The sequence below is a fragment of the Phyllopteryx taeniolatus genome, chromosome 7, assembly GCF_024500385.1.
Source record: "Phyllopteryx taeniolatus isolate TA_2022b chromosome 7, UOR_Ptae_1.2, whole genome shotgun sequence".
Lineage (NCBI taxonomy): Eukaryota > Metazoa > Chordata > Actinopteri > Syngnathiformes > Syngnathidae > Phyllopteryx > Phyllopteryx taeniolatus.
This window is the reverse complement of record NC_084508.1, coordinates 5,848,923-5,876,747: the sequence shown is the minus strand read 5'-3', so window position 1 is coordinate 5,876,747 and position 27,825 is coordinate 5,848,923. Positions and strand designations below refer to the sequence as shown.

Genomic DNA, 27,825 nt, shown 5'->3' with positions numbered 1-27,825 from the left:
TACTCCGGGATTCCCATCCCCTGGCGCACACCTCCAGCCTAACGGCCGCTCTTATTTTAGCTTGGCCACGAGGACCTTGCCTCAACCTTGACAAAGCCTCACCATTTAAATAAAGTAAATAGCAGCAGGCCTAAAATGGAGTCCTGTGGGACACCTGTCACTGACACATAGTGCCAGTATAATATTACCCTTTGCAAAGACAGTATGTAGATGTACTGTAAATGTACCTCATCAATCCCATCAAGGAAATGAAGGCTTTGCCTGACACGGGTTGGTGTTACTTTGGAGGACAATACCTATGAGGAAAACCATCATTTTAAATGGCAATCTTCTGAAATCCTGGGAAGCGTTTATCTTCCAAATACAGTAGATATTTTCTTATTTTGCCAATGAATCGATTATGTCCATCCCATTTGCGCATTAATTTGTTCAAGGAAGACAAAGTGACAAACACAAATATAGTAAATATAGGCTTTATCAGTGGTTATATAATCCTGACTTAAGATGTCAGGTTGTGTGAGAGACAGACAAGCGCTTCTTGTTTTCAAAGAGTAACTCGTAAATATAGGCTTTATCAGTGGTTATATAATCCTGATTTGAGATGTCAGACTGTGTGAGAGACAGACAAGCGCTTCTTGTTTTCAAAGAGTAACATCTTTTCGTAGCATCACATGCTAACATCAACAGAGAGAGCTGAACAACGGAGAGGAAATGATAAGGAAAGTGGTGAAAATAGTAACAAAAAAACACAAGACAATGTATTCTATAATGAATCTATAATTTAAAGACTGATTCTAGCATTTTTTTTAAGAACACGGTATAGACAAGTATTTAGCGAACCTAATGTGTTTTCGTAAACATCGACAATTTCGTCTTTGACCAAACGCGTTCGTGTACACATTTTAGACAAATTACTGCGTAACTGCGTTTGCAAAGAACGTAGACAATTTAGTCTTTATCAAAACAAATGTTGTCGTAATCATCAAAGCCAATTTAGTCTATAATGGACCTAATGTCAACACTGAAGACCATTTGAAGCTTTCAATGATTGTGGCAGTTAATTCACGATGACTCAATTCATTCAATTAAATCCATGATGAATAAACTATCAGTAGCTTACGTTTTGTTCTGTGGTCGTCGTCTCAGATAGGCAAGACCTTTTTTTTTTTTTTTTTTTAAATCTGGTGCTGAGACGAAGTGCTTCCCAGTGTGTTGAAGGGTCGAGTGTGAGGAAAAGTGACTTATCTGCACCCTTGAGAGGGTTACCTTGTCTTTATTTCTATTTGTTTTTGTAAACCCGAGCCCTGATCATGTGCGTTTACTGTGTACTCACAGGCAACATGTCATCTGTGTCAACACGCTGACTCAATACACTCGCTTTGACATGTTTTGGATTAAACAATGCTGAGTGACTTGCAGACTTTTATGGAAATGCGGCTGTTTTTTCATCATACCCAGATATTTTCACTGCCTTATTAAGTGACAGGAGTTGCTCTCTGACTGGTCAGAGCCGGTCGGTAGATGGGTGTGTGTGTATGTACGTATGTATAAATAAATTCATGCAAAAGTCAACACAAAAAAACTATTAAATGATCAATTTTGAGTAAAAATACACAACAAAACAAATACTTTTATTAATTCTTTTTCATTTTAAACAAAAAAAAAATATATATATAAATAAGAGTTATTTTTACTGTGCTCTAGGGTGGTAATTATTAATACAATTTTAAATAAAAAGCACAGGCAATTAAAACGTAAGTCCTATTTTTCATTTGTTTTAATTACTTAGCATTGTGGTAAAATTATTATTCATTCATAAAAAGAAGCATGTAATTTCATCTAAATATTTCATCTTCCGTTATATAATTATTTGATTATGAAATAAATTAGGTAATGTGTTTATTGATTAAATGATACACTAAGAAACATAGAAACAAAAATAAAATACTAAATTTAAAAACAATGGAGCTATTGACCTAAATATTTTGTTTTTATATATATTTTATGTTCAAACAATGGGAAAATTGTTTAATAATTTAATTACACATTTTAAGTAACAATAAATACAACTATAAAATAATGTAATTATATTAGTTAATGAACACATCGTTACATGTATGTTTCATCTCCATAACATATTTTTACTATACAATTATTTTTTTGTTTTCATTATAAAGCCTTGATGCAAAAACAAATTTCATTTTCATGAATTTTTTCAATATAACACATACATTGCAAAAACAAATAATTGCAATTTTGACTTTAATATGCTATTTTTATTGTATAATTGTATTGTTGTTGTTAGATAATATTAAATATTACATTTTATATAACATTTTGCATTACTGAACATTGACAGCGCCACTTTGGTGAAAAGTGTAACCAGAGCGCCCTCTGGTGGCGAATCGCACTTCCGCCAACGCGTACGCAACATCCGGTTGTGCAGCAGCCATTTTATCTGTTCGGGCACGTCTACCCTGACGTTCGACAAACTGCCGTTCCACCTTGACTAAAAACACTCGAAAATACTCACCATGCCTTTATTTCAACTTCAAACTTGCGTGTAAAAATATATGAACATCCCTAACTCGCGTCCGAAGAGCGGCCGACTTTTAGCGATAAAACGCCTCGAGTAGAAACGAGAAAGAAGGCCGAACAGTATGTCGTGCGAGGAGAGCTACTTGGCCATCATTCGCTATCTGACGGACGAGCTCGAACCGTACGCCCCGGGCACGCCGGGCAACACCAAGCGGAAGATACGCAAAGCGGCCGCCTGCTACGTGGTCCGCGGCGGCACCCTGTACTACCAGCGGCGGCTCAAGGGCCAGGACGTGTTCACCGAGCTGGAGGTGGTGCTGCGGGACGAGCGCAGGAAGGAACTGATCGAGCGGACGCACGTCCCCGAAGGCGGGGAGCACTTGAACCAGCAGCTCACCTGGGAGAGCATCTCGCAGAAGTACTGGTGGAGAGGTAACGAAGAAGGGCGGTGGGAGGGGGGGAATGAGACTCGCCCAGCCACACAACGAAGCTTTGTTGTGGGGTTAAATGAGCGAGGAAGGGGTTAGCATTTCGCATCAAATGTTTTCCTCCGTCACTGTCACGTACACGTTTTCTCTGCTGCCATCATGTGGTCAGATTACAGCGCCGGTATTTGACTATTATTATTATTATTTTTTTTTACTTATCTCGAATCCACTCTCCCCATTAAAATAATGGAAATGCCTTGAATCCGTCCCAGCTCGCGGAAAACACCCCCAAAATCATGTCTAGTCGTTTTAATGAGAAGTATAGCAGTCCACAGCATTGTATTGTATACAAATAAACAGTAATAATATAGTTAAAATGAATGTAAAAGAATAAACAACATATTTTAATACTGAATAGCTGCTTTAATTCACCGCTTCCCAATCGTTATTGAGCCAGGCCACGCTGTTGAGGTCCTTTACTAGGCCACACCCCTTAAGTTTATGTCTCTTATTTCTTCATTTTCATTTACTTTTAATAATTTTTTTCCCCAAATACAATTCTGTTCGCCTTTGTTCTAAACACAACAAAAATGTGGATTATTATTATTTAATTAATAGATAATTACTTTTGAAATCAGAAGCCAGTAAAAATAGTTTGTTCAACTACAGTATGAATCCAGTTTATTTTAAAAGGGGGGTTGGTAACAAAACATGCTTGCAATATCACAATATTTTTCAAAGTCAAGCCAATTTGCAATTTTGATATTTTAGCAAGAAACACAAAGTCGATGCACACTCTTGAGGGCCACATAAAATGACGTGGCGGGCCGGATCTGGCCCCCGGGCCACCAATTTGACACCTGTGATTTTGACTCTACTACTGTATGGGGAATTCCTGCCTGTTCATAGTTTGCTATTCACAAATTCACCAAAGTTGTATCTTGCCTTTGCCCGTAAGACCACGCTGACACATCTGTTTTCTTTAATGTTTGATAATTGACTTTTACAAGCACCCGCCATTTAAAGTGATAATCCATAAATTACCCCCCCCCCCCACACACACACACACAGGCTGGAATCCAATTTTAGAAAAGAACCTTTGACGTATGACGTAGGTGGCCTCTTGTCTGTGCTGATTCAGCAACATTCTTACATTTTTATTCTTTTTTGAAGGACATCCTGTGAGGGGGAAAAGATGAATTCATCATGAGAGGCAATTTTGTAAATACCCTATTATTACTGTGTTTTGTGCATCTATTGCTCAGATGTTGCTGAACTTCATTTATTTTGTGTCAGGCACCTTGTTGGACAAATAAGGGGTCCTTGGTAAAATGTATGGATTTCATTCACAGCAGACGGCTGTTATTGTTTTCTTTTATCATCAAAGCCTGTCTGCATTTGTGACGAAGAAGTAAAGAGGTTTTGTTCGCTCGTGGCAATAAGTACTATTATTGTTTTCTTTTCCACAGTAATTATTGCATGATTGTGTTCTATCACAATAATCATAACGTAGAGAATTGGTGATTACGTCCGTTTGTTGTCCATCTTAAGGTATCCTGAAGCACGTGAAGGACCACATCCGCGAGTGCACCACCTGCGCCAGCCGACGGGGCGCGGACGACGGCTCCGGAGGAGGCGGGCGCTCATACGGCCGGCCGAGGAAACGCAAGGCGGCCTCCAGAGAAGAAGAGGACGACGATGAAGAGGAGGAAGAAGAGGGCGAGGAGGGAGAAGAGGCAGATGACGGTATCTTCTTCACAGACCCGTCTGGTCGGAACAGACCCAAGGTGGCAAAGACTGGAGAGAAGCACGAGTTGGTCTATGTAAGTATTGTTAGCCTGCTGCGCTAGCGTCTTTTTTAACACCCCTGCATTGTGGCGTGAATGGCGTAGTCCACCCCACGAATCAAAACTGTACATTTGTGTCCCCCTCTTAGAAACGCAAGTAGCCTGCTAGCAACACATTTGTACTTTTGCTGATTTTTCAGTCCTGGTAGAGGTCTGGACCCTCGCTGTGTTTTGTGCAGGCTTCCATTGCATACTTGCCCGAGAAAAGTATTGCAATACCTCACCGTGAAGAAAGAAAAGAAACGATATCGCAATTTTTTTGTAGCAGTATTTTTAAGTCCATAGTGTTCTTTGACTTGGTTCTTTTCAGTTATCCCTTTCACACTGAGATGTTTTAAGTTTTTGTTTGTTTGTTTTTTTTACCCCCAGGTGAACAGCAAGGGTGAGGTAAACCAGTTCCTGTCCAAGCACGGTCAGACGGTGCTGGATAAACTCAACCACCAGCGCCTCAACAATCAGTTCTGCGACATCACGCTGCTGATCGAGGGCGAGGAGTACCGGGCACACAAGGCGCTGCTGGCGGCGTGCAGCGAGTACTTCAACGAGCTCTTCTTCGAGAAGGGCGCCGCGTCCACGCACGAGGCTGTGGTCGACCTCGCCGGTGAGTTCGCATCTTGTGTACAGTTAAAACAGTGAGTGAGTGGAAACACAAAAGGGATTAGATATGACCTGCACAGGGGCAGACAGGCATGCATGAATTGCAATACAAAAACTGTAGCACAAAAGGTCGTTTTTCCCCCCCATGCCTTGGAAACCGAACCGAAAACTGTCCTGAAGCCTAGTATTGTTTTAAGTATCCATCAAGATATTGTATCAAAGTCATATTTTTGGTGTTGTGACAAAACTATTTTCATGTCTGTGTGCCGTCACTCGCGTGGCTTTAATCCGCCGCCGTGGCTCTTGACCCTCCACCCAGGTTTCACCAAAGACAGCTTCCTGCCTCTGCTGGACTTCGCCTACACGTCCATGCTGACGTTCAACTTCAACGTCATGGCGGAGATCGCCAACCTGGCGCGCCACCTGCTGATGCCCGAGGTGCTGCAGATCTGCGAGTCGGTGCACAAGCAGGTGGAGGAGCAGAGGCTGGTGGTGTACCAGCAGGGGGAAAGCCACACCGTGGTGGCCGGACAGGCGGCGGAGTCCGCCTCCGACGAGGCGGGCTCCTACACGGTCACTATACAAAGCGACGGTAGTGCGGTGGTCACTCACGCGGGGCTCACCCATGCTGGGCTCGCAGTGGCGGGGGAGTCTTTCGCTATCATGGCACCCGCGGGCACCGAGCAGCCGGTGGCGGTTACGGCCGAGGCGGTGGAGGGCGCCGAGACCCTGACGCTGATCACGCACCAGGCGGCCCTCGTGGCCGCGGAGGGGGATACCATGACGGTGGTCACCCACAGCGGGCAGGCGGGCGCCACCGAGTCCCTGGCGGTGGTGTCGGCCTGCCTGGCCATCGAGCAGCCGGACGAGGTAGAGACTTTTCTCTTAAACATGGAGCCCGAACAAGAGAAGCCCGCAGAAGTTAATATGGTGTCTGCGGTCGAGCTTCAGACCCAGCTGGCAGCCGATATGTCAGAGTCAGCGCCCGAACCACTCGCCCCACCTCCCGCGAAACGGAAACGGGGGCGCCCGGCCAAGGTGAAGAAGGAAGTGGCGATGGAGGTGTTTGAATCACCACCGCCGCCGCCGCCGCCGCCGGAGGACGAGGAGGAAGAGGCGGAACCGTCCGCCGATGACGACAAGCAGGAAGCCAACCAACGACGACTGCGGCAGCGTTCCATTGGTGAGGGCGGCTACGCTCGCCTCCACATGGGTCTGGACGACGACGACGACGACGTGAAGATGGCCGCCGTGCCGCCACGTGGCGCCCCCACGCCAAAGGTACGCAGACACGGGAGAATCAATTACTCGTGTGCCCACATTAAAATTCATCTGTGAGACTGTTTACTTAGCTCGGTAGGTGCTGCCGGTTTGGTAAGCAGCAGGTTCTTGTGTCTATTACATGATCCAATTACCACAAGCCTTCTATAGGTCGCGAGACCTGGGAAGAGGGGGCGGCCTCCCAAGCAGCCGGAGGAGAACCCGGTGGGAGGACAACTCGGGTCGGCGGAGGACCGGGAACCGGACGCTTCTGCCGGAGACACGTGCTCGACAGAGGCCGTCGCACCGCCGGCGGCCGAGCGGGACGCCGAGGTCCCGGCTGAGGGCGGCGCGGAGGGCGAGCACACGTGCTCAGAGTGCGGCTTGTCCTTCCACCGCCGCTACGCTCTCATCATGCACGCCATGAAGCACGACAAAAGTCGCGGATACAAGTGCAGCGTAAGCAGACGCCTACTCCCTGGCTTCCTACCTTAAAACAGGCTTCAAACCCTCATTTGAAAGACTAACCCAAGATTGAAACCCCAACCCTGGCTTGAAAGTTCAAACCTGGGTCGAAACCCTAACCCAAGAGTGAAACCTTAATTTGAAATTATAACCCTGGCGAAACCCTCATTTGAAAGCCAACTTCAAGATTAACATCTTACCTGCAAACCCTAACCCTGGGTAGAAACCCTCTTTTGAGACCCTAAACCTTAACTTGAAACCCTAACCAGGGTTTGAAATTCTAATTTTAAACCCTATCCTAAGATTGAAAGCCTAACTGGAAACACTAACCCTGGGTTGAAACCCTAACCAACCCAACATTGAAACACTAACTTGGAATGCTAATCCTCTGCTTGAAACTCTAATTTAAAGTCCTGCCGCTGGCTTAAAAACCCCAATTTAAAACCCTAATCCAACTTTGAATATCTAACATGAAACCCTCACACTGGCTTGAGACTCTAATTTGAAACCCTAACAGGGGGTTGAAACCCTAACTTCAAACCCTCACCCTGTTTTGAAACCCTGATTTGAAACCTTAACCTTGTCCTAACACCCTAATTCCTCATTCATATCCTCACTGACAAAAAAGTCAGTTAAGTCAACTTGTTGTGTGTGTTGCAGCTGTGCAGCAAAGACTTCCAGTACGCCGCCTCTCTGCGCGCCCACCTAGCCCGCCACAAGCAGCAGAGCGGCCAGCGGGCGCCCGGCCCCAAATCGGCGTCCTCGTCTTCGACCCTCGCCGAGGACGGCAAGGCGACGTGGCCCCCCGCCAAGCGCGAGTTCGTCTGCGACATCTGCGGAAAGACGCTCCCCAAGCTGTACTCGCTGCGCATCCACATGCTGCACCACACGGGCGTGCGGCCGCACGCGTGCAAGGTCTGCGGCAAGACGTTCGCCCACAAGCACGGCCTGAAGATGCATCGCGCGCTCCATGACGTCACCAAGCAGTTCCACTGTCAGTACTGTCACAAGTCCTTCGTGAGCAAGCGCAGCATGGAGGAGCACACCAGCCTGCACACCGGTCAGCAACACGCGACCGAGCGTTCGCTACACTCGTGCGGCTTGGATTAAAGCCCTAACCCGTCTGCCGAAACTGAATTTGAAGATTACTTGAAACCTTAATTTAGACGTGTAACCCTAACCCAAGATTGAAACGAGCCTTTGCTTGAAACCCTAACTAAAAAGATGTTTGCAGAAAAAAAAGACCCCCCCACACCCAAAATAGACTCTGTGGTAATTTTAGGATGGCATTTTGATTTTCAGTCAGATTTTGGCCAGCACACAATTACAGTGAAATCTGCGTGAGTTTGCTGACATCAGCGACGCACATTTCCTTCTTAAACTGCTACGAGTTTTGCGGTTTAATAGGTTTTGTTGCCTATATCGAAAGTCGAGAAGTTGTTTTAGTCGATGAGTCCAAATAGTGAGGCGAGACATTTGAGTAGGCTTGTTTTGTTCAAATCGATGGCTGTATCGCATCGTTGTAGAAAGAAGGCAAGTCAGTGCACGCAGATTCTTTTTTGCCGACATGAACCGGTGTCGTCTGATCATCACCATATTGATTGCATCGCTCACCTATGAAACAAAGTTGGGTAAGATGACGCAAGACCGACGTTTGCTTTTGTGAAGATAAAAGCTTTTTGTACGGCGGCGTGTGACTTTGGCGGACTTTGATGTGCGCCGTGTTCGGAGCGTTTTCATCGATGACGCCGTATTCAATGTCTTCCAGGTGAATCCAAGTATCTGTGCAACACGTGCGGGGCGACGTTCCACCGAGCGTCGGCCTTGAGCAAACACCTGAAGAAGCACAAACCCAAGCCTGACGTGCGCGCCTACGCGTGTTCTCAGTGAGTAACGCCGCCGCGTCTTTTTATCGGACGTTCCTTCCGCCATAAAGACGGCGAGTGTGCTTGACCCGCAGCTGCGACAAGAGCTTCTACGAGGCCAGAGACCTGCAGCAGCACATGAACAAGCACATGGGCCTCAAGCCCTTCCAGTGTCAGGTGTGCGGCAAGTGCTACAGCTGGAAGAAGGACTGGTACTCGCACGTCAAGTCGCACACCGTGGCCGAACCTTTCAAGTGAGACGTGCACCCGGGAACGAAAGCTTCAATTGAAATCTTAACCTTTGCTTGAAACCCTAACCCCGGCTTGAAACCCAAATCATGACTTGAAAACCCGCATTGGAGACCCTAACCCTGGCTTGAAACATGAATTGCTTCTTTAAAACTCTTAACCATTTGCTTTAAACCTTAACCCTGGCTTGAAAATGTTAGTTGAAACCCCCATCGTTCCCCAATTTGAAACCTCACCTAACACAGCCTTGAATTTGAATCTTTTCCTCTGGGCTTGAAAGTTTAAGGTTTCAAATTGAAACCCTACTTTGAAGCCGTAGCCCTGGTTCGAACCCCAAATTTCAAATTCCAACCAAATCTTCAAACCCAAACCTTAAATCCGAATTTAACCCTGGTTTGAAACCTTAAAACTCTTAACCTCTGTGCTAAACAAACAAACTGTAAAATCCTTTCACCCTGACTTGAAACCCAAATATGAACCTTAAGCCAAAGTTTGAAACCCTAACACTGACTTCAAACCCTAACCAAAGCTTGATTGGAGGGACGCTCGATACTTTTTTCAGACCGATACCAGTACGACTATTCACTTTTGAGTACTCACGATACCCATACAGTCTCCATACCACTCGTACCTTTGATACATAAATTGGGAATGAACACAATGACATCATTGTGAACAAAGATGATTCGTCGATGTGTCAAACTTCTGCACTGTAGCGCCAACTACTACGCGAGGAGGACTTAATCGATATTCTTTTTTTGCCTTAAGTATTAGCAGCCTTTACGAGTACCCGATATCATTAAATAAGGTCGGTATCAGACCCATTCCGATGTCTGGTATTGGTACTCGCCCATTCCTTCTTGAAACCGTAATTGGCTTGAAACCATAGCCTAGGCGTTAAACCCTGACACTGGCTTGCAACTGTAATTTTCAAGCATAAACTAATCTTGCAACCCTAACTCAAGCTTGAAACCTGAATTTAAAACCCTCGCAACGGCTTGAAACCTTAATTTGAAAACGTATCCTTTGCTCTCAACACACTTCAAAACCCCGAACCTTTGCTTGAAGCGCTACCCCCGGTTAAAGTCCAACTTTCCAACACGAAATGGCGTCCTCTTGCTCCCGTTCAGGTGTAACGTGTGCGGCAAGGAGTTCTTCGAGAAGGCCCTGTTCCGGAGGCACGTGAAGAAGGCGACGCACGGCAAGAAGGGCCGCGTCAAGCAGAACCTGGAGCGCGAGTGCGAGCACTGCGGCAGGAAGTTCACGCAGCTCCGAGAGTACAGGAGGCACATCAACAACCACCAAGGTGAAAAGTTGCGAAGCAAAACATCATTAGGAAACACTCATTTCAAGCCCTAACATTCAACCCTAACTCCGGTTTCGAACCCGCAATTCGGTTTCCAAACCCTAACACAACCTTGAAGTCCTAATTTGAAACCCTAACAAAAGATCTACTTAAGTATAAGAATCAATATAATAAAAAGCTTACCCTTTTACAGCACTTGAGAGACACGAAACGCAGGGATAACGAAAGGCGTCTGCGTAGGCAAAACATTTGGGTTTTCTTCTCTGTCCTCTTTTTCAGGCGTGAAGCCGTTCGAGTGCGTGACGTGCGGCGTGGCGTGGGCCGACGCCCGCTCCCTGAAGCGCCACGTGCGCACGCACACGGGCGAGCGCCCCTACGTCTGCCCCAATTGCCAGGAGGCGCACATCGACGCGCGCACCCTGCGCAAGCACATGTCCAAGTACCACGCCGACAGCCTGCCGGGCAAGATCATGCTGGAGAAGGACACGCTGCAGTTCCACAACCAGGGCACGCAGGTGGAGCACGCCGTCAGCATCCTGGCGGCCGACCTGCCGCCCGAGCTGCGCCAGGCGCAGACGCCGGACCACGGCTCCGCCGTCGAGGAGATCGAGACTGTGCTGATCACCGAGGAGACGGTGGAGGCGGTGCAGGAGGCGGAGGCGGTCGACGGCTCGTTGGCCACCTTGTCCGACCAGGGCATCATGCAGGTGGTCAACTACGTGTTGGCGCAGCAGGCCATGACTGGCGTCAAGCTGGATGAGGCGCCCGACGCCATTCAGACCATGGAGGTGGAGGTGGCCGAGGTAGAGTAGACCTATTTGTATTGTATCATCCCGGACTTATTATTTTGTTAAGCCTGCACCGCTCTTTCTATTTTAACTGTGTAAATAGCTTTGACAAAAATGGAGGAATGATGGCTTTTGGGCCCTTTCAGCCCCCCCCCCACACACACACACACACACACTTATGTGATGATAAATAAACAACACTGCATCATCTCCTTTTTTTTTTTTTTTTTTTACATCTTTCTGCTGTGTTGACCTCTTAATTATACGTGAGATACACCTACACCATCTAATTGCCCGCACAACAACTGTGCCAAGATTTAGTTTGTTTAGTTATCCACTGGGCGACACGGCGAACAACTGGTTAGCACATCTGCCTCAGAGTTCTGAGGACCCGGGTTCAAATCTGGCCTCGTCTGAGTGGAGTTTGCATGTTCTCCCCGTGCTTGTGTGGGTTTTTTCCGGGCACTACGGTTTCCTCCCACGTTCCAAAAAACATGCGTGGTTGGTTAATTGAAGACTCTTAAATTGTCCGTAAGTGTAAATGTGTGTGTGAACGGTTGTTTGTTTCTATGTGCCCTGCGATTGGGTGGCGACCGGTTCAGGGCGTACCCTGCCTCTCGCCCGAAGATAGCTGGGATAGGCTCCAAGCACGCCTGCGACCCGTGGGAGGAGAAGCGGAAAATGGATGGATGGGTGGGTGGCTAGCTATCCACCGTGTAATAGTTAAACTAAAACTTAAAAATAAAACTCTTCACACTGTCAAATAATTAAAATAGAAATACAGCAATATAAAGCAAAACTACTCAACCTGTCACACAATTGTTAAAAAAAAAAAAAAAGGATAGGTAAAATGCTCAGTCATATAATTGTAAGAATAAATATAATCAAACTAAAATAAAGTGAAACTACTCACATCAACCACAAAAAAGTACAATTAAGTAAAACTATTCACCCTGTTATACAGTTGTAGAAATATGTAAAATAAAATTAAAGTGAAACTACTCATCCAGTCATATAATTGTAAAGTATAATGGAACTTAAGTAAAACTACAAATGAAATAAAGTATTGTACAACTAAGAGAGTGGTCCATGTCATATATGTAAAAATGAGTATAATCCAACTAAAAGTAGATTTGCTCTGCCATACAGTTGTAAAAATAATTAGTCAAGCTAAAACAAAATATCGTAAGACTACTCAGCCTTGTCATATATAATTGTACAAAATGAGTAAGACACAGTGGAGTATTCATGGATATTTATTTTGAATTTATATTAAGACAAAAAGTATATTTCAAATAAGACACTGGAGTAGTCAAGAAGGGTGGATATTTATTTTGGATTTATATCAAAATAGCCTCGACCTATTTACAGTAGAAATTGTACAAAAATGTTTTCTTTCTTTTGATTTCTGACTTTGAACGTTCTTTTATTTCCTGATGACAAAAACAAAACCAAACTATACAACATGTACATACAGTAATTTCACGTAATAATCCTCAACCAAATACAACATAAAAGTGGGTAACACTTGAAATTGAAATGATGCTAAATATAGGGATAAGAGTGCGTACTTGAAATGTACAATCAGGACTTGGAAATGCATTTTTTTTTTTTAACACTTTTAACATTTCTTAAGTGCTCTCAAGAAATCTGAACCGTGCAGAAGAACAATAAGTGCACGTCTCTCAAAAAACAAAAAATTGGGGAATGTTCCGGGCGTTTTTTTGTTTTTGTTTTTTCCGTAATTTGTCCAGTCCTACTCTCCCTCTTCCTTGATGCGCTGCTGCTGCTTGTTGCGGCGCGAATCCAGGTCGAAGGAGAAGTCGGACCAGTCGTCACGCTGCGGGAAGGAGATGGTCTGGCGCAGGGTGAAGCGCACCGCGTCGATGACGCGCTCGCCGCGCGCCTCGGACGAGCTGACGGCAGACGCCCCGCTGGTGGTGCGTACGATGTGGGGCGGGGGGGAGAAGTCCATGGCCTGCCGGTGCTCCAGGATGCCCTTCCAGATGGCATGCTGGTACTCGATGGGGATCTTGAGCCGCGACAGGTCCTAGTGGTCATGACACAGGGGAGCGTTAGTGGACGCAGGCGTAGCGGCGCTCCACTCGGCTGTGATTGACGGCTGAGGGCTCACCTCCATGTTATAGTTCTCAATCTGGTAGATGTTGCTTAGACCGTGTGCTGTGAAGTAATCCAAGCAGCCTGCGCAGCCCAGACGAATGAGGAAGCTGCAAGGGGGTGGAATGTGCATTAGTTGAATTTTGAGCAGAATTACCATAACTGAAAAAATACTTCGTATTCTACGAGTAAGGAAAACTAAACTACGAGAAAAAAGGGTCATTAGAAGGACCTTTTTTTTTTTTTTTACAAAACTTTTTCCCCCCAAAATGTATTTTTGAATTTTTATTTTTTTAAAGGTCCCATATTTTGGCTCCATAGAGTGACTCTCTAATATGGACTGAGTATAAAAGTGTCAATTTCATTTTTTAAAAAAAAACCTTGCTTTTGTCACACAAGTGTCCAGAAAAGGCCCTTCTGACAGCTACTTCTGTTTGACCCAGTTCTGTATCCTCTTTGTCTATATTTGGCTAAGACCGCCCCCTTTCCTCTGATTGGTTGCCTCCTTGTAGAACACCCACTTGTGAGAACACACGTGTTTATGTTGGCAGTGCTGGCTCGGGAGCAGAGAGGTAGGCGGAGATATTCGCGAGTTACGTAGATAAGCTTGAGAAACTCGAATGACCTGATTCTTGGCCTCTCGGCAGAAAAACATCTGGAACTCAGGAATGCGTGGACGATTTTAATTCATATTTCACATATTTACTGAGGCACCGTAGAGCCAATATAACTTCCCATATACTAGAAAAAGTTGGTTTGGTAAACTATGGGACCTTTAAGAAAGTTGTGGGATTAGAATTTTGTTTCAATATGAACGTCATTTATCAGGAAAAAGTGATTACAAGAATGTCTTTTATAGAAAAATGTATTTCTTCAGGGGAAAAGTCTATCTTTCAATATTGTGAAAAAGTTGTAATATTACATGGACAAATTGTATGTTGGTTTTTAAAAAAAAAAATTTCAGGGAAAGTCGGACATTAGAAAATATTTTGAATGTGGAATATTAATTTATTATTGTCATATTTTTTAAAATGAAAGTTCAGCAAATTTTACCAGGTTTTTTTTCAAGAAATATAATATTACAAAAATACTTTTTGGGTGATGGTGAGCTTATTATGAACATACAGTGGTGCCAATTTTTGAGATATAGTCTGTCTAGACGATTTTTTTGCTTTGACTTGCTAGCTCAAATTTAAGATACGAACGCTGTATGGTGGCGGAGAACAATTCACTTCCTGACAGGCAGTCGGTTGGCAGATACGAGTAGTGAAAAATTTTCATAAAACTGTTTGTTGCCAATCCATTTTGAACTTTACTGTCAAACTAAACTTAAAAAAGACAATTAGATGTGTATTTTAAAAATCCATATAAAAATCCATAAAATCCTTAAGTCCGGTAGCAAAATGCTAACGTCAACAAATACGGGAAACTCCATTGACATCCTAACGCTAGCGCTACATAGCATCTATGTTGTTGTGTTACAAGTTACAACCCTTTAAGCAACAAGTATTTGAACACAAACAATGCAACACAAACAAACAATATGAAAGTATTCGCAGTCATATAAAAACTGAAACTGCTTATTGGTGGTATTTCCCCACTTATTCAAAAACAAAAAAAATCATGCCAGTTATAATGGGGTCAAGTATTTAATTTTTCAGTACAGTACAACTATTCGCGGGCGGCCCCGGTCCATAGCCCTCGCGGATTCCGGTGGTCCACTGTACTTGCCCTGTTGTCAAAGATGGCGTTTTGTGTGTAAGTGAAAAAGGTAATATTGTGATTCAGATTTTTATGAGAAAAGAAGTTGGAATTTTGTGAGATCAAAGAGAAAATCATGTTTTCCAAGAAAAACGTAATACGAGAATTATGGGGGGGGGGGGGGGGGGGGGGAGGGTGTAATAGCAGGGGTTAAAGAATTTTTAAAAATATTTTAGGACCAATTTTGGATCTTAACCCCCACCCCTGACTTTCCCCAGGAAAAAAAAATCGTCTAATAAGAATCCTGTTAAAAGGGGACATATTTTGCCAAACCAAATTTTTTGAGTATATGGGATGTAATATTGTCTCTATGGTGCCTCAGTAAATGTCCATCCATCTATTTTCTACCGCTTATCCAAGGTCGGGTCGCGGGGGAAGTAGCTTTAGCAGGGACGCCCAGACTTCCCTCACCCCAGCCACTTCACCCAGCTCTTCCGGGGTGAACCCAAGGCGTTCCCAGGCCAGCCGAGAGACGTAGTCTCTCCAGCGTGTCCTGGTTCGTCCCTGGGGTCTCCTCCCGGTGGGACGTGCCGGGAACACCTCACCAGGGAGGCGTCCGGGAGGCATCCGAATCAGATGCCCCAGCCACATCATCTGGGTCCTCTCGATGTGGAGGAGCAGCGACTCTACTCGGAGATCCTACCGGATGACCGAGCTTCTCACCCTCTCTCTAAGGGAGAGCCCGGACACCCTGCGGAGGAAACTCATTTCGCCCGCTTGTATCCGGGATCTCGACCCACAGCTCTTGACCATAGGTGAGGGTAGGAACGTAGATCGACCGGTAAATCGAGAGCTTCACCTTTCGGCTTATATCTTTCTTTGCCACAACGGACCGATACAAAGTCCGCATCACTGCAGACGCTTCACCGGTCCGCCTGTCGCTCTCCCGTTCCATTCTTCCCTCACTCGTGAACAAGACCCCAAGATACTTGAACTCCTCCACTTGGGGCAGGATATCATCCCCGACCTGGAGAGGGCATGCTACCCTTTTCCGACTGAGGACCATGGTCTCAGATTTGGAGGTGCTGATTCTCATCCCACCCGCTTCACACTCTGCTGCAAACCACTCCAGTGAGAGTTGGAGATCACGGCTTGATGAAGCCAACAGAACCACATCAAAAGAAGAAATGCAATTCTGAGGCCACCAAACCGGACCCCATCTGCGCCTCGAAATTATGTCCAGAAAAGTTATGAACAGAATCGGTGACAAAGTGCAGACAGTCCAACTGTCACCGGAAACAAGTCCGAGTTACTGCCGGCAATGTGGACCAAGCTCTGACACCGGTTGTACAGGGACCGAACAGCCCGTATAAGGGCGTTCGGTACCCCATACTCCCGAAACACCCCCACAGGACTCCCCTAGGGACACGGTCGAACGCCTTCTGCAAGTCCACAAAACACATGTAGACCAATTGGGCTAACTCCCATGCTCCCTCGAGTAGCCTGCCGAGGGTGTAGAACTGGCCAGGACGAAAACCACACTGCTCCTCCTGAATCTGAGATTCGACTTCCCGACGGACCCTCCTCTCCAGCGCCCCGGAATAGACCTTACCAGGGAGGCTGAGGAGTCTGATCCCCCTGTAGTTGGAACACACTCTCCGGTCCCCCTTCTTAATAAGGGGGACCACCATCCCAGTCTGCCAATCCAGAGGCACTGTCCCCGATGTCCACGCAATATTGCAGAGGCGTTTCAACCAGAGCAGCCCCACAACATCCAGAGCCTTTAGGAACTCCGGTCGAATCTCATCCACCCCCGGGGCTTTGCCACCGAGGAGCTTTTTAACCACCTCGGTGACCCTACTGAGACGCCGAATGGTGGACCTTAATTTCCTCGAAGGCATCAGGAAGTTTTTCTCCATGGCCCCACCGAACTCCTCCCATACCAGAGTTTTTGCTTCAGTGACCACCAAAGCTGCATTCCGCTTGGCCAGCCGGTAGCCATCAGCTGCCTCAGGAGTCCCACAGGCCAAAAAGGCCCGATAGGACTCTTTCTTCAGCTTGACGTCCACCAACGGGTTCGGGGATTGCCGCCACGACAGACAACAACCACCTTACGGCCACAGCTCCGGTCGGCCGCCTCGGCAATAGAGGCGCGGGACATGGTCCACTCAGACTCAATGTCCCCCGCCTCCCCCGAGATGTGGGTGAAGTTCTGCCGGAGGTGGCAGTTGAAACTCTTTCTGACAGGGGATTCTGCCAGACGTTCCCAGCAGACCCTCACAATACGTTTGGGCCTTCCAGGTCGGACAGGCATCTTCCCCCACCATCGGAGCCAACTCACCACCAGGTGGTGATCAGTTGACAGCTACGCCCCTCTCTGCACCCGAGTGTCCAAGACACGCGGCCGCAAATCCGATGACACAACCACAAAGTCGATTGTCGAACTGCGACCTAGGGTGTCCTGGTGCCAAGTGCACGCGTGGACACCCTTATGATTGAACATGGTGTTCGTTATGGACAAGCCGTAAAGAGCACAGAAGTCCAATAACAGAACACCGCTCGGATTGTGATCGGGAGGGCCGTTCCTCCCAATCACGCCCTTCGAGTTCTCACAGTCATTGCCCACGTGAGCATTGAATTCCCCCAGCAGAATGATGGAGTCCCCAGCGGGAGCGCTCTCCAGCACTCCTTCCAATGACCCCAAAAAGGGTGGGTACTCTGAACTGCTGTTTGGTGCATAGGCACAAACAACATTCAGGACCCGTCCCCCCGCCCGAAGGCGGAGGGAGGCTACTCTCGTCCACCGGGGTGAACCCCAACGTACAGGCGCCGAGTCTGGGGGGCAATAAGTATACCCATACCTGCTCGGCGCTTCTCCCCGTGGGCGCGGAAGAGAGTCCAACCCCTCTCAAGAGGACCGGTACCAGAGCCCAAGCCCTGTGTGGAGGCGAGCCCGACTATATCTAGTTGGAACTTCTCCGCCTCACACACCAGCTCGGGCTCCTTCCCTGCCAGAGAGGTGACATTCCACATCCCTAGAGCCAGCTTCTGTAGCCAGGGATCGGATAGCCAAGGTCCCTGCCTTTGGCCACCGCCCAGCTCACACTGCACCAGACCCCTTTGGCCCCTCCCACCGGTTGTGAGCCCCATGTTAGCCTTTCGGGCTGTGCCCGGGCGGACCCCATGGGTGCAGGCCCGGCCACCAGGCGCTCGCCTTTGAGCCCCACCTACTCCAGAGGGGGGCCCCGGTGACCCGCGTCCAGGCTAGGGAAAACGTCTTCCTGAATTGTTTGTCATCATAGGGGTTTTTGAAGCTGTGCTTTGTCTGGTCCCTCACCTAGGACCTGTTTGCCATGGGCATAAAGCCCCAGACAACTTAGCTCCTAGGATCATTGGGACACACAAACCCCTCCACCACGATAAGATGACAACTCCAGGAGGGGCTTAGTAAATGTGAAATATGAATTAAAATCATCTTCACATTACTGAATTGCAGAGTTTTTTCTGCCGAGAGGCCTGAAATCAGGTCGTTCGAATTTCTCTAGCTTATCTATGTCACTAACAAAGATCTCCGCCTTCCATTTTCGCTCCAAAGCAAGTGCTGTCAACATAACAAACACGTGCGCTCACAAGTGGGTCAACCAATCAGACGAAAGCGGGCGTTCTTAGCCAAATGTGGACAAAGCAGATACAAAACTGGGTCAAACAGAAGTAGCTGTCAGAAGGGCTTTTTCTGGACTCTCGTATGACAAAACCAAGGCGTTTTTTTAAAAATGAAATTGACACTTTTATACTAAGTCAATGTTAGAGAGTCACTACGGAGGCCTAACTAGCCAAAATATGGGACCTCCAAAGAATTGTTTTAAAATTAATTTAAAAGTACAAATAAATCACAAAGTTAATGTCAACAATAAAATGGAAAATAAGTCATCTTCTTAGCGGTAAAATAGTTTTTGAGGGAAAAAAAAAAAAAAAAAATTTTGACAATGTATTTTTGGGGTGAAATAAGTAATTATGAGGCTGTATTTTTTTCAGATTAATTTTTTTCCCAAGAAAAATTTGAATTTCTTCAAAACCAATCTTTCAAGAATGCCACCTCTTTTTTTGGGCCGGGGGTTGTAAACTCATGAGATTAAAGCCAAAATTTAACAAGAAAGTAATTTTCTGACAAAAATGTATTTTGTTAATTTGTTATTACAGTTGTTTTTGTTTTTCCTCTTCAAAGTGGTTAACGCTAAAGACCGTCGAGGTTCCCCTGTATTTAGGTGACATCAAAGCTAGCTAGGTTTTAATTTCCTCGGGATCAAAGCTTTGAATTGATTTTGGATGGTATTTTTTGCGGGGTACCTGGAGATGCTGCTGTCCATGGGGTACGGAGGAGGGGGCGTACAGTGCGAGGAGGGCACCAGGGGCAGCTGGGGCTGCAGGGTGTGAGTGGGGCTCAGTGAACTCATGTCAGCGCTCATGGGGATGTGAGTGCCCATCATGGGAGTCACTGCAGAGACAAAATCAGCCGGAAGATTTGAGACCAGAGCTCGCTTAACTTTCTTATCGTTACATCCGATTTGAATTGGGAGGAAGTAGGGCTGGGCGATGAATATACAGTGAACCCCCGCTGTTTATCAAGGACAGGGACCGAGCCCTGCCATTAATAGCAAAAATGGGTTCGTAATTACATATAGATGCCACAAGGTGACGGCAAAGCAATTAAAACGGAGGGGATGCGAAAGTGTCAACACCATGCATCTAGCATGTCCACAATCATGAACCCATGTTACATAAATATTCTGTAGTTAAATCATTCAAAGCAAACCAACCACCTTCACATGAGGCTCACGAATAGTAGTAGCTAGCATACTAGCCTAAATAACACACTAGCACAAACTGACCATTTCAAAAATCACCACAATTAAGAATTGTTTTTGTTGCTTGTGCTAGAATACAAGTGTAATCTATAAGGTATAACATTTTGGTAATTTAAGAATTGGTTCGGGTTAGCAGCGTCAAACAACCATTAACGCAACCAAAATATTTCAACATTTGAAACGGGGACACGCATCAGACTGGGAGACATTTTGTCTGTCTGCAGAACACGGAAGGCAGCTTGACAACTTCCATAAGAGAAACAGACATTAGCGGAATCATTTTCACGTTATTTTGCGCATGGCAAGAGCCCAATGGAAGGCAATGGCGGAGTCGAAGGCGCTGCGCTTGACAAAGACATGATGCCCATTTATACGGTGAAAAAGCAGTGATTTAGCCACATGTTGATCCATTTCGATGTGAAATCAATTTCCCACGAATGACATAAAAAGCTAAGAAGTTGCTCTCCATCCGTATTGGAGGATTTTCGGGATCAGATTTAATGTTGAGGAAGCAACGCCTTTTATTCATGTTACGTTCACTGTCAATTTTGTTGTTACATATTAATCCTAAAGAGAATATTTGGTGTTCATGTATTGATGGTAAATTGTGAAACATTGAAAAATATTTGACGAAAAATATGGTCCAGATTGAGTTTAAAGGAGCATTTCCTCCAAGAGGAAGCACTTTTATTTTCACATTACAGTGGTACCTAGACTTCCGAGTAAGCCGACTTGCAAGTTTTACAAGATACGAGCCGTCGCTTGGCCGATTGTCTTGAGTTGTGAGCAAGCATTTGGAGATAGGAGCAATAGATAGTGGCAGTAAACTTCACAAAAAGGAGCACTTTAACAGATAGTGGTCAATTCATCAAGAGTAGTTTGACACTTTGTGTATTTATCCAAATCACACAACTTTGTCTAGCTTGATGCTAACACACAATGCAAAATACTATAGACGGGCAAACGAAACTAGCATCGACGGTGTGGTAGTTTTAACCCGACAAGCAAACAATATTACTGCAGCATAGTTGTGATGGTCTACATGTTACACCATCGACTCTTAAATGTATTATATTCATGGTTGTGTTTTACTGTCCCCTGGTGGCAAATGCGTGATCCCACATTGAATTAAAGCACAAAATCATGATGCAAAAAACGCTTAATTTTTTTACATTCTATTTAATTATGTTGATACTCTGTTGTTGTTGTTGTTTTCCGTAAAATACTGTAAAGTACCTTATTAAAAACGCATACAAAAAATTTGTCGGTGGTTTTTGGGGTGCTACAGCGGATTAGTGGCATTAACACATTCACTGCCATTGACGGCTTTAGAAATCAAATAATCATGTTAACTGGGAAGGCTGGCAGTGAATGAGTTAACACTTATTTCGATGGGGAAAGATGATTTGAGTGTTTTGAGTTCCGAGTGTAGTCACGGAATGAATTAAACTTGTATCTCAAGGCACCACTGTATAGAAAAGAAAATATTTATTTCTATTTTTTTGTGGAAGTTGACAAGAAAATTTAAACATCTAGGTTTGGTTCCAGGAGAAATGAAGCTAATCTCAGAGAGGGGGGGACCTGAATTGAATAATGTAAATTGCCTTTTCTTTTTATTGAAGTGGAAAAAATGAAAATAATTAAAAAAAATTCAGACTAAAATTGGAAATAGGATTTTTTTTTTTTTTTTGGGGGGGGGGGGGGGAATGGCTGACTTTATTTTAAGGCCATATCGCCCAGCCTTAGATGGAAGAGTTTAAACGCGGGACAGGAAGTGGAAGCGAGCGGCGCTTACTGTCGGTGAGGCCGGCGGACATGCCGGACGGGGTGAGCGTGTTGCGCTGCTGCGGGTTGATGAGCTGACTGACCGACGGGAGCTTGTTGACTTTGCCGTGAGGAGGAGAGTTGGAGCCGTACGCCGGTTGAGGCGCCATCGACGTCCTGCGGGGCAAAAGGGCACGGATGCCGTCATCACTCACATAAGATCAGCGTTCGTTTTTTGAGTGTCGAGTTTAATATTTGAAATCATAATTTGAGGATACACAGACACCCTGGAAATCATATTGAGTTGTGACAGATTGGTTTTCTTTTGGTTATTCTTTTAAGTTAATTTTACATTAAAAAATATTTTGTTTGTCCTTTTTAAAAATAAATAAATACAAAATATTGTAAATAATTTGTTGATTTACTTTTTATGTTTATGCTTAAATAAATACAAAAATGTATATTGACCTTTAAGTTTTGGTTGCCTTTTTTAAATAAGTTTTATTTTTAAAGATTTGTTTACATTTATTTTAAATATAAAATTAATTACATTTTGGCTGTCTTTTTTCAATGAATATTGTTTTTTCCTTTTTGAAATAATTGTTTCTTATCACTTTAAAATATACATTAAAACACGTTAAATTCAATGAAGTAAAAAGTTTTGGTTCCTTTTTTAATAGATGAAAAACTTTGCCTATTGATTACTTTTTTTTTAACCTTTCAAAAAGTATTTCAAAATGACATTTTGGTTCTTTTTTTTGGTAAATAATTTTTTAAAAAACTTTATTATTAATAGTTTTTAAAATTTTAAATCTTTCAAAAAGTACTTTAAAATGCATTAATGTCAATTAAGTAAAAACAAAATTACATTTTCTTTCTTGTTTTTTGAATAACAAACCCCAGAATTTTAAATGTATTTACATTCACGACTTAATATAGTAAATAAAAAAAAATATATATATTTATTAATTGGTTTACTTTTATTTTATTTCTTGTATTATTATTATTAAACTCCCGAAACTCTTGAATAAGCAGGGATAATAAACCAACAGTAAGTGTTTTAAGGTTTGGTTCATCTCCAAAAAAAGACAAAAATCTCTATATATATTTTTAAATCTGCGAATAGTTGAATCCACGGGTGCCGAACCGTGAATATGCGGGGGTTCACTGTATTATTTTTTTTTCATTATTTATTTTTAGTCTTTCGTGACATGCTGGTTGTTTTTGAATTAGTTAAAAATGTGTTTTAATATATTTGCATCCATCCATTTTCAACACTACTTATCCTGGTTAGGGTCGCAGGGCGCTGGAGCCTATCCCATCTGACTTCGGGCGAAAGGCGGACTACCCCCTGAACTGGTCGCCAGTCAGTTGCAGGGCACATATAGACACGGACAACCATTCGCACCGTCACTGAACCCACGCTGCCTGCACCAAAGTCAGGCGAGTGGACCACTACAACAGGGGTGTCAAACTCAATTTGACACACGGGCCACATCGTAGTTATGGCTTCCCTCTGAGGGCCGCTACAACTGAACCCATGTAAAGGAATTACCACCACATATGATTACACGACAAATGGATGAATGAACTACTTTTAAAATCAGAAGCCTATAAAACTTTTTTCATCTAGTACATTTATTTTCAAAGGGGGGTTGGTAACAAAAAATGCTTGCGATATCTCAACGTTATTACAATATAACACAATTACCAATTTTGATTTGCTTTCGCGGGCCACATAAAATGATGTGGCGGGCCAGATCTGGACCCCGGCCCACCGGTTTGATAGCAGTGCACTACACCATCAGTGACTAATATATTTGCATTCACAATTAATTAAAAATAATAGTTTGAGCCTTTTGTTATTTTTTTTTTTTTTTAAGATTTAAAATATATTTCTAAACATATATTGAAATCTTAAGACAATTGAGACCCTGTTTTTTTATGTTTCAATGTGTGCAGCATGTATTTTGTAAATGACACTAGTCGGCATCAGAATGTTAAAAAAAAAAAAAAAAGCAACAACTAAAAAAAGAACAACACATTATAATAACCCAAACAAAAAAGCAATTTTATTAGCATTAGCCACAAGAGAGAATCTGTTTCAAACAGAAGAAAAACAACATTTGCTTGTTTCCCCAAACTGTCCTGCAGTGACTTTACAAAACATGACCAGCATTTTGTCATAACAAATAATAATAATAATAAAAATAAGAAGACCCAGCGGCCCACCCCCAATACAATAACATGAATGAGTCCAGCTCTGGCAATAAAGCAACATCCACGCAGAACACATGCAAACTGTTCAAAAGAGTCCCATCAAAGGCAGAAAAAGTCTGGGGGGGGAAGGAGCGAAAGAGGAGGAAGAGGAATGAGGAAGGCTCAGGAGGAGGTGCAGCGCCATCTGGCGTCCCCGGCGGGATCCAGCAGCTGACTGCCGAGCCGTGTTTTGATCACACTGCAACGAGGAACCACACACACACACACACAAAAGCACACACACACAAAAGCACAATGTCAAAGTAGAAGTCAAAAGCAAAAAGCCCCAAAGACCAGGAAGTAAACGTGCACTGCTGCACTTGGCCGCGAGAGGGCAACATGCAAACAACGAGAGTAATAAAGTTGGAGGAAATGAAAAAGAAGGAAAACTGGCATGTCATATTGTCCACAGTTCTATAATATTTCATGTAAAAAAATTTGTAACATTTATTTCTTGAAAAAAATATATATATATCTGGTGGGGGAATACAACTTTTATTTTATTAAGACTATAATTTGCCCAGAAAAATTGCTTCGAGAGAATGAATAAAATAACAATTGTCCAACAAAAATAGAACATTTTGTCTTTTCTCAGAAAAATTTTGTTAGATAAATGCAACTTTTGTCAATGAACTATGACTGTGACATATAGAAAAATGCATTTCTTTCTGCTGAAAAATTCTACTTTTTGGGGGCAAAAAAAAAATGTTTTAGTCTTGAAATAAATAAAATCAAAAATATATATCAATTTTGTCCAAACATACAGATTTTTTTTGTCGGGAAGTGTTTTTGTCAATTTTATTTCTCTCTCGGAAGAATGTGGGAAAAAATATTATGGTTGGAAAAATACAAATATATATTTTCTCCCGCCAAAAACAAATGTCAGAAATTATTTTTTGTTTTTTTCAGAAGAATCAAATGTTACCTTGACTTTCGAGTTTCATTCATCCCATGACTGAGCTCGTAGACTTAATTTAGTCGTATCTCAAATAATGGAATGCCGGACACATCTTTTGGCGTTGTTTGCTGCCATCTAGTGGCAACGTATGTGAAGCTTGCCCTTCAAATTTTGGCTCGCAACACACACACAAAATAAAAAAATCGACCGAGCGACGGCTAAATAAGTTGCCGCACTTGAAAGTCAGTGTACAGCTGTGTATATTTTTCATTTTTCAATCTAGAAATGTTCTTCTTATTTGCTAATTTGTCCACTGCAGCGCCTGTAAAAGTCAGCAACAACGACAGTGGTTCTGCAGGGTCAAAAAGGCCGGCCGGGTAAAGATACAAATCGCTTGTTTCATACGTATGCGCCAACGAGAGCTGAGCACTACGGTGGCCCAGAAGGCTTAAAAAGCGTACTCACTGTTTCTGCAGGAGGTTCTGCTGTTGCTGCCTGTACGACTCGATCGTGTGCTGCGGCAAAAACTGCATCAGCTCCAGAGACTCTTTGATCTTCACCAGAATCTCGTAGATTTCGCGTCCTTTAATCTGAAACGAGAAGGCGGTCAAGTGATGGGGAGGCAGGGGGGGGGGGGAACACGAAGCGGTCAGAACGGAGGAGGAGGAGAGACTCACGGGCAAACAGAACACCTCCTCGTCTGTGGATCTTCTCTTCTTGATGGCCGACATCTGGATGCCGTGAGACACCTGGCGGAAGGCTACAAAAGAGGGAAGAGGAGAAGGCGGGTAAGAGCGAGAAGCGGTGACGTTTCAGGTCTACTATGGCAGAGCGGGAAACAAAGGGAGGTAAAAGTTGGATAGACTGTCGTCACCAGGCCCCAAGCTCTACTTACGCTGCGTCTTAAACTTAAAAGTCTGAAAAGTCGTATAAAAGGGGTGAGTCATACTACCTAGTCATACTTCAGACCCCCATTCCGTGTATGTGCTATTAATAGTATCAGAAGCCCCCTTCGCGCTACCTCTTAAATCATTCACTGCTGCTATTCGTCAACTAAATCCAAAAGTTTACTGCCATTGACGAAAATGTTCGTCAAGTACATTTTGAAGCGGGTATGGTGTGGAAGAGGGTCTCGCCCAGCTTGCCTGTGAAATTCAGATTTGTAAACCACTGTAATGACGAACACATCCCTGTAGATGGCGGTGTTGCATCGCTTTGGATTGGAGATCAGCACAGCTTTTGAGTTGAAGGTCAACTTTAGGCGCTGAAACTCGGCTTTGAGAGAAACGCCCACAGGCTGGAAGTCGGACAAGTTCCTCACACTCGAACAGACTATGTATAATTGTAATAATTGTACTGTATAGTATAAACAGAGTATGTGTCATGGTAGGTAGTAGAAAGTATGAGAAAAGATGAGTCAGCGTTGCTCACGGCACATTTCTTAGCTGTTTATCCGTAAATAAATAATTATTTGGCAGTCAGAAGCCCTTTCGCAGTCTTTGTTGTTTTGCAGTTTGAGGCGTCACAAAAGCAAAAAAGTCACGGTTTCCTTTTCACGCAAAGTTTGTTTTCTCCGCTTTTGGGTCAGAAACCGCTGTTTTTGGTGAAACAAACCTGTTCTACTGCCGATTACTAAAGAACAGAAAAAGCGAGAAACAAACTTTGTTTTTCTGGCGAAAGACGAGAGTCTACCGTCTCGTATGGTTTTCGGTGCTTCTATTGTCACAGCAGACAATATTCAGTGGATCTCGAAACATCAGTCAAAAATGCTCTAAAACAACTGGAACTCTGCTTCGAAAATGGCTGACATTGAGATAAAAAGTTCAAAGTTAATCAGTGTCACTGATGTGGGTGACAAAGTCCATCCATCCATATACTTCTGCAGAAGCTTAAGCAGGGAACAAGAAGACTTGCCTCCCTTTCTGCTGACAAAGTCCACCTGGCGCTTTTCCGTCTTTAGAGGTAATAGCGTAAGCCGCTGCCACGCGGCCTGTAAATGCCGGATGGCAACTTCTACGACCTGCCGGGCTTTCCACGTATGCGGCGTTAGCGCGGGACAGGACGAGGGGGTAAAAAGCCGCAGAGCCCGTCACCAAGCCCCCCCAAGCTCTACTTACGGCGCTTCGTACCCTCACTGCTCTTTGTGGCGTCCGTGATGTGCTGCTTGCGGATGCTGTCCTCGTCCGCCTTGCGGTCGCGACCCGGACAGGCGCAGATGCGAGCCTCGAAACAGCGGCGGCCCAGAACCTGACCGCTATACGCGCACGCACGCACACACAAAAACAGAAACACACATACTCCAGTTTTAGAACACCATGAGGGTTCTGAAGCTAATCCAATTTTCCTGTTCTATCAGCAGATTATTTTGCTTAAATTAAGTCATTTATTCCCAATTTCAGGCCCTTTCTTCCGATTGAAACATTTGTTTTTTTTAAACCCAGTTTTGTTGCAGTGTGCCACTTACTCTCTGGTCTCCAGGGTGACGATGATGAGGATGGGTCGCCGGTTCATGCCGCCCACGCAGCTGGAGTTGCACATGAAGTTGTACAAGATGGTGGTGAACTCCGTGCCCACCTGAAGGGAAACAGGAAGCGAGGTCGTTATTTCTTTGCCCACTGTGACATTTTCCAACCTTTGGCGGTAGTATTCGTAGCAATTCACTTCGGCTATGAGGTGAAATATTTATCCACCATTTTGATGTATCTGTTAAAATTGCGGCGGCACGGTGGACAACTGCCTAGCACATCTGCCTCACAGTTCTGAGGTCCTGGGTTGAAAACTGACTCTGAAATATTCCGTCTTTGAAGGTAGTATCTGAAGCCCGTTTTACACGGCGCGTGCGGAATGCATTTCTTTTCTCTGTTTCTGCATAAAGAA

General features: G+C 44.4%; 2 protein-coding genes across 9 annotated transcripts in view; one reads left to right on the top strand and one right to left on the bottom strand.

Annotated features, from left to right (window-relative positions):
• Positions 1–2,365: 2,365 nt before the first annotated feature.
• On the top strand, positions 2,366–11,553 carry zbtb11 (zinc finger and BTB domain containing 11). Of its 2 annotated transcripts, XM_061780130.1 has the most exons (11): positions 2,366–2,970; positions 4,518–4,789; positions 5,183–5,414; positions 5,730–6,280; positions 6,362–6,691; positions 6,842–7,129; positions 7,796–8,195; positions 8,904–9,021; positions 9,096–9,254; positions 10,380–10,555; positions 10,835–11,553. In XM_061780130.1, the coding sequence occupies exons 1-11, from the start codon at positions 2,661–2,663 to the stop codon at positions 11,365–11,367; spliced, it is 3,369 nt and encodes a 1,122-aa protein (XP_061636114.1). In that variant the 5' UTR covers positions 2,366–2,660; the 3' UTR covers positions 11,368–11,553. The 2 variants fall into 2 exon arrangements, with proteins under 2 accessions (XP_061636114.1, XP_061636113.1); XM_061780129.1 differs by having other exon boundaries at positions 2,367–2,970; positions 5,730–6,691.
• Positions 11,554–12,583: 1,030 nt separating this feature from the next.
• Positions 12,584–27,825, bottom strand: part of tp63 (tumor protein p63) — a 47,196-nt gene continuing 31,954 nt past the window's right edge. For 2 of the 7 annotated variants that reach the window (XM_061780158.1, XM_061780160.1), the window contains 8 exons: positions 27,413–27,522; positions 27,066–27,202; positions 25,626–25,708; positions 25,414–25,538; positions 21,823–21,968; positions 19,510–19,657; positions 13,478–13,571; positions 12,584–13,393 (listed from right to left, as the gene is read on the bottom strand). In XM_061780158.1, the coding sequence (XP_061636142.1) occupies positions 13,100–13,393; positions 13,478–13,571; positions 19,510–19,657; positions 21,823–21,968; positions 25,414–25,538; positions 25,626–25,708; positions 27,066–27,202; positions 27,413–27,522 (1,137 nt within the window). In that variant the 3' untranslated portion in view covers positions 12,584–13,099. Of the gene's footprint in view, positions 13,572–19,509; positions 19,658–21,822; positions 21,969–23,841; positions 24,250–25,413; positions 25,539–25,625; positions 25,709–27,065; positions 27,203–27,412; positions 27,523–27,825 lie in introns of those variants that run through there. The other 5 variants (XM_061780159.1, XM_061780161.1, XM_061780162.1 and 2 more) reach the window with 4 other exon arrangements.